The sequence below is a fragment of the Sinocyclocheilus grahami genome, unplaced genomic scaffold (genome assembly GCF_001515645.1).
Source record: "Sinocyclocheilus grahami isolate Dianchi unplaced genomic scaffold, SAMN03320097.WGS_v1.1 scaffold52.1, whole genome shotgun sequence".
Taxonomy (NCBI): domain Eukaryota; kingdom Metazoa; phylum Chordata; class Actinopteri; order Cypriniformes; family Cyprinidae; genus Sinocyclocheilus; species Sinocyclocheilus grahami.
The window spans coordinates 296,107-302,998 of record NW_015505231.1 but is presented as its reverse complement, the minus strand read 5'-3'; the positions used below and the strand labels follow the sequence as shown (position 1 = coordinate 302,998).

The window sequence follows — 6,892 nt, the reverse complement described above, 5'->3', positions numbered from 1 at the left end:
GGAGTGAGATGAATAAATGTTTGTGCCGTCTGTGGATTTATTTCATCTGTGGTGAGGTGTGCACATGTATATTCATAAGTAAAAAACAAAACAAAAAAAAACACTCTGTTCCAATGACCGCCGCTCTCCTGAGATCATTACAAAAAGGCACTTGCATAAATATACATGACAGTTCACTAAACACATAAAAGCAGACCTCAATTCTGACATTTAAGCAGATCCTACTGTATCATTACTGCTAAATCCAGCCACTAGCGTGTGATGCTACATACTGTATCTGCAGGTATAAATGGAGATTTAAGAACAGGCTTTGAGATATGCAAGTTAAATATTGTTTATACCAACAATAGAAAGTTATGATACAGAAAGTCAGATTTGAGAGGGGAAACACAAGCTCTGATCCAAAACCTAGTGAGCAGCCATAGTGCCTACACCCTACATAGGTACAGTAGCTACCTTCTAAGGCAGCATCCTAGGTAAATTATAATGTCATAAAATATATATAGATAAAATATATAGATATATAGAAGCTCTATATATGCAGAAGCTGTCATACAAATATTAAATTTGTAATCATTTTTAATATGAAACAAGAGGATCTTCAATACTATATTTAATTTTCTCTTCAACTTCAGCACTTTTATGTCCCAGGGGTTGATTTTCAATAGCTTTTTTGTTATATGACAGTCCCAATATAACTGACTCAGAAGCATTTTTCTTTTGCTAATGTCATTTACAGTATGTCTATAATTACTGTGTGAAAATATACTGTATCAGTTTTTCAAAAGCTACAACTGTCCCATATTTGTGATGACACTTCAACTACATCAATTTTGCCTATTTTTTAATCAAACATTTGTGTACTTGGTTACTAAGGGGACAACAGTGTCAGTGAAGAGCTTGAGGTGAAATGAGATGTGCAAAAACAAGGTAAACATCACTTGTGAGCAGAATGATTTTGTTTCTGTGCCCAATGTCCGATAGAGCTGTAATTTTGTCAAATTATCCAAAAAGTGTGTGCTACAAATTTAGGCTTGGCAAAACAAGAGTGTTTTTTTATTCCAAATGTCAAAATGTCCTTCCCATCCATGTCATTAAACATAATACGTAATTTGAGATGTGCTGGAAATGACAGTCTGGTGGAAACATTACATTTTTCAGAAAACAAAAAAAGACCTTGTAAATGGATTAATTAAGTGTTATTTTCTAAAAGTCCACAAGGTCAAAAGAGCACATAGTTAAAGAAACATTCAATACTGTTTGAATATTTGGGGTGAGTATGATTTTTTGTTATTGAAAGAAATTAATGCTTTTATTCAGCAAAGATGCATTAAATGGATCAACATTGATAAGAAGAAATGCTTCATGAGCAACAAATCAGCATAGAATTAATTCTGAAGGATTACTGATTTGATGAAATACATAAGAGGTTTCTTTCAAAAAAAAATCTTACCAACCCGAAACTTTTGAACGGTAGTCTATATAGTGACTTTTCATTGTTTTTTTAACTTTAAACAAACAAAAACATTTTCATTATTAAATAATTTTATATACACATTTATAATGAACATTTTCTCTCGTCGTCTTGGATTTGTTCACTGAATTTTTTGCAATGCATTATAGAACTGCAATCTCTTTAAAGACTACCTGCTGCCTTTGGTGAAAACGAGGCGTTTTAAGCCATTTCGACCAGGCTTTGTGTTGGAAACGTGCATAAAATGCTTTTCAATGCTCACTAGGTTTTGGAAAAGAGCAACAGTATGCAATATTAGGCATGAAACATATATACAGTACAAACACTATTTCCCACAGTGAAGATGAAACCCATCAGAAGCAGGACTCGGGCACAGGTCTCTGTCTGCCAAGTGAAGTGCTTCTGTATCTGATTTTCTGTAGTGTTGCATAGGAGGATTTATCTACCGCAGGTCCTTTATGGGGGGCCGGCACCAATGGACCGTTTCTTTGGAGAGACATTGTCCTTTTCAAAGTCATATCTAGCCTGCTCTGAATATTGGATGAGCTGTGGGCTCGTTTTATATCAGCTGAGCTTGAACAAACCTGGTTTTCTCTGCTATTAAGTGCATTACTGGTGCTCTTGTGAGCAGTGCTGGTTTTCCTCACCTCAATGCCCTTTCCATTTAGAGTCCCGTTGGATAGTGACAGTTTGGTCAAGCTCTTGCTGGAAAACGTTTTCCCGTGAACCACCTCCTTATCCTGCAATTGGGTGGTACTGATGATGGCGCCATCTTTGCTCCTGCTTTCCCCTGTGGCTGTCTGCATCTGGCTGGGATGAGTCCTGTTAGTCGCAGCCGGCTGGTTTCGTAGCCGTTTTAACGTGGAGTCTCTGGAATAAGATGCACTGTTGCCAGTACCATTGGAAAGTGCACAAGGGGAACCTTGAAGCGACTTACTGGCTTGAGTCCTTTCGTGGTCCTGCCTGCTTTTTGAACTGTTTTTGGCCAACGAGCCATCGGATGTGATGCCGTTGAGGTCCGCTGCTGGTCTGCTCTGGCCTTCGGGCAGTCTGGGGGAATCTGGACCTTGATAGCTACATCGCTCCACACTACTGCTACAGCTTGGGGAACTCAGAGAATCGTCCTCGCGAATCTGGGCTTTGATCTGTGAAGGACTAGCCACGATACTTACTATTGGCTCCTTGGTGCATCGAGGCCGCCGGCCGGACTCAAGGTACTCCACCAGCTCGCCGTTTCCGGGTTGTGGAGCGACGCTGGAGGGCTTTCTGCGGTCCTTGGAAGCAAATGACCAGCGCAGTGGAAGAACTTTGCTTGGGCCCGTCTTGGATTTGGAGTGGTAGCGCATACTCATACTGTGGCCCCGGACGCTTCGTACAAATGGCGTCGGCTCAACTACATCTAAAAGCAAAAAATGGAGGACTTAACAAAGATTATGGAATACTGTAACAAATGTACTGTTCATGGTTATTTAATGTTAGTTAATGCATTATCTTAGTTAACTAATGGGACCTTATTGTACAAGTGTTACCAGAAAATTTACAATATAATACATATATCTGACAATATACAATGGAGAACAAAATTAGAGAACAACCTACAATGTCCTAAATTTAAAGGTCACTGCTTAATCCTATTTCAAGTTATCCTAACAGGAGTAGAAGGGCAGTTTTTAAGCATATTTTATAAATTAATTGTATTCTGAGATGGCGGGCCACTCTAAGGTGACTGAAACCCTGCGACAGGAGTTTGTCCAGATGAAGGCCAAAATGATGACCCTTTCAGCCACTGCAAGATACATTCGTCATTCCAAAACAGTGATTTCTCGAATATTGCAGCTTTACAATAGCCCCTTTTGCACCGGCCGGACTCAAGGTACTCCACCAGCTCGCCGTTTCCGGGTTGTGGAGCGACGCTGGAGGGCTTTCTGCGGTCCTTGGAAGCAAATGACCAGCGCAGTGGAAGAACTTTGCTTGGGCCCGTCTTGGATTTGGAGTGGTAGCGCATACTCATACTGTGGCCCCGGACGCTTCGTACAAATGGCGTCGGCTCAACTACATCTAAAAGCAAAAAATGGAGGACTTAACAAAGATTATGGAATACTGTAACAAATGTACTGTTCATTGTTATTTAATGTTAGTTAATGCATTATCTTAGTTAACTAATGGGACCTTATTGTACAAGTGTTACCAGAAAATTTACAATATAATACATATATCTGACAATATACAATGGAGAACAAAATTAGAGAACAACCTACAATGTCCTAAATTTAAAGGTCACTGCTTAATCCTATTTCAAGTTAACAACTTAACAGGAGTAGAAGGGCAGTTTTTAAGCATATTTTATAAATTAATTGTATTCTGAGATGGCGGGCCACTCTAAGGTGACTGAAACCCTGCGACAGGAGTTTGTCCAGATGAAGGCCAAAATGATGACCCTTTCAGCCACTGCAAGATACATTCGTCATTCCAAAACAGTGATTTCTCGAATATTGCAGCTTTACAATAGCCCCTTTTGCACAGTAATACCAGTAAAATTACTGGAACGACTTTACAGTTAAATTCAAAAATGCGCTGTTCACACAGGTAATAGCATTCTGTCTTTTTACTGGTAACGCACCATTCACACATCGGTTTCAAACTACCGGTAAATTCTGTGACATCATTAATCAGAAAAGACCTCTTAACAGCTGCGACTTCCGGTGTTGTGTTTGTAAGCATGGAGGGGTATACGCGATCAGTGTTTTTGCTGATGTTTTCATTTTTGTGTCAGACATTCACATTCATGCAGCTTCTTTTGGCCCAGAGACATCATATTAGATGAATTCAAACTAAACTACACAGCGTGGAGTAAATGCGTCATCTGCGTCAGAATGTTATTGGCCCAGAGCCATTGAAGTTTGAATTTCAACGGCTCTGGATTGGCCCGAAGTAGACATCATACGTCAGCACATTCTGAACTCGTACGTGCTCAAACCAGTAATTTTCATTCTGCGTTCACACACAGCGTCATTTACTTGTAATGTTACTATTTCTCATACTGGTAAATTGCCAGGATGAAGTTACCGATATTTTTAAAAGGGCCTGTTCACACATTATCTCTTAATGGTAATTTACAGGTAATTATCCAGTAAAGACTATATATGTGAAAGGGGCTATTGACACTAATTCATTCAAGTACCCCAAGGAGGCTGGTTGACCATGTAAGACAAATGCACGAGAAGACAGGCTAATGCGGGGACTCTCAGTAGGGAATCGGTTCAACACTGCAGCTGGAATTGCTTGTCAGTTCAGTGCTGAACAGGGTAAGGATTTGTCTCAACACATTTAAGACAAATCAGACTGAAAGTGCACTCTGCATTGACCAAGCCTCTCATCAGCAGAAAGAATCAAAAGGCTAGACTAACCTTTGTTCACTTTAGTGAGCAAGTTTAATTAATTTGGGTCCGATGGGAAACATTTTGTTCGGTGTCAAACTGGGGAAAGACTGAAGCCCAAGTGCGAAAATAAATCAGTGAAAGTTGGAGCAGGAAGTGTCATGGTTTGGGGATGTTTTTCTGCAGCAGGTGTTGGGACTCTCAAACAGCTACATGACAGAGTGAATCCAACTGTTTATCAGAAACTCCTTCAGCAACATGCAGTACCTTCTCTGCAAGCATCTCCCAATCAGCCAGCAATTTTCATGCAGGACAATGACCCTGTCACACACCAAAACAGGTAAAGCAGTTCCATGAAGCTAAGAACATCGAAATAATGACAAAAAATATCTGGAAAATCCCTGATGACCAAGTTATGACTAAGAAACCCACTACAGTCACCGAACTATGGAAGACACTGGAAGAAGTGTGGACAAGATCACACAAGCAGTCTGAGAAACTGGTGATGTCCTGCGGCCGCAGGTGTGCTGAAGTCATTCAAAGCAAGGGCCTCTACAATTCCTCATTTCTGACAGCAGACCCTCCAAAATTTTTGTTGTAATCTTCTTTCATGCTACAGTGGTTACCGTTCTCTAATTTTGATCACTGTGTTTTCCACAAAAATAAAGGCTTTTGTTAAAATGCCTTGGTTATTTTGTCAAACATGTTAGTAGAACAGTGGTATACCAACATATAATATACATTCAAATTTTGATTAACAATATTTTAGAAAAAAAATCAAGTATTTGTAGACTGTTCTCTAATTTTGATCTCCACTGTATTTAACAATAAAACAACATTTATTGTTTGAATTTATCCATTAAATTGGAAATAAAATTAATTTGAAATCTGAGACCTTCCAATGAATTTTATAAATAATAACAGAATTTCTCCACAAACAACCCATTGCGATTTTGGGCCGCTCGCATTACATTTGACTTACTTTTTCATAAAATTATAATTTTGTATTATTTATTATTTTTAATTTATTAAAATTATATTTCTTATTATTTACTTCACATTTTATTGCTAAATTCAAACAATAAATGTTGTTTTGTTGTAAGTATTGTAAAATTGTAAATATATTGAGCTACACTTTACGTTAAGGTATCCTTGTTACAGTGTAATTATATATTTAAGTACTGAGCAATATTAATTAACTACATGTACTTACTATATGGTTAAGGTTAGGATTAGGGTTTGGTTTAGGGTTACTTGCATGTAATTATGCATAATTTATTGTTATTATAATAGTAAGTACATGTAACGTGTAACAAGGACACCTTACAATAAAGTGTTACCTTATATTGCTAAATATATGTACTATTTTATAAATAAGTTACATTTTCTGGTAACACTTGTACAATAAGGTCCCATTAGTTAACTTTAGTTAATGCATTAACTAACATTAAATAACAATGAACAATACATTTGCTAAAGTATTTCTTAATCTTTGTTAATGTGAGTTAATAAAAATACAATACCTGATTGTTAGATCAGGTCAATTACTTAATATTAACAGATAATGAAATAATGATTTTGAAATAATGTATGAGTAAATGTTGAAATTACCATTAACTGAGATTACTAAATGCTTTAGAAGTATTTTTCATTGTTAGTATAAGTTGACTAATGTAGTTAACTATAAATTAAACCTTATTGTAAAGTGTTACCAGTTTTCCTTAACCTGTCAGTGATTATGTAATGTATATTTATTTAAACAAAACTCCTAATTCAGTATATAAAAAAAACTGAAAACATTTGCACTTAAAATTTTTTTATCATTACTTAAACATAATTATATCACTTGAAAGGCAGATACTTAACTTTTTCCATTCAGTGTGCAAAACAACTTGAGTCAAAATGATTTAAAATCATGGAGCAGGTCACATATTACTTTCATCAATTGTAAAACAGAAATACGCTCATCAAGGCTGCATTCATTTAATCACAAATATAGTAAAATTTGCAGCATCATTACTCCAGTCTTCAGTGTAACATG

General features: G+C 37.1%; 1 protein-coding gene across 1 annotated transcript in view; it reads right to left on the bottom strand.

The window, feature by feature from the left end:
• Positions 1 to 1,579: 1,579 nt before the first annotated feature.
• The window catches only part of LOC107583297 (ubiquitin carboxyl-terminal hydrolase 43-like), an 86,516-nt gene continuing 81,203 nt past the window's right edge, over positions 1,580 to 6,892 (bottom strand). Inside the window, exons 17-18 of the mRNA XM_016269475.1 lie at positions 3,338 to 3,532; positions 1,580 to 2,873 (exon numbers count right to left, since the gene is read on the bottom strand). Of these exons, the coding sequence (XP_016124961.1) occupies positions 1,828 to 2,873; positions 3,338 to 3,532 (1,241 nt within the window). The 3' untranslated portion in view covers positions 1,580 to 1,827. The remainder of the gene's footprint in view (positions 2,874 to 3,337; positions 3,533 to 6,892) is intronic.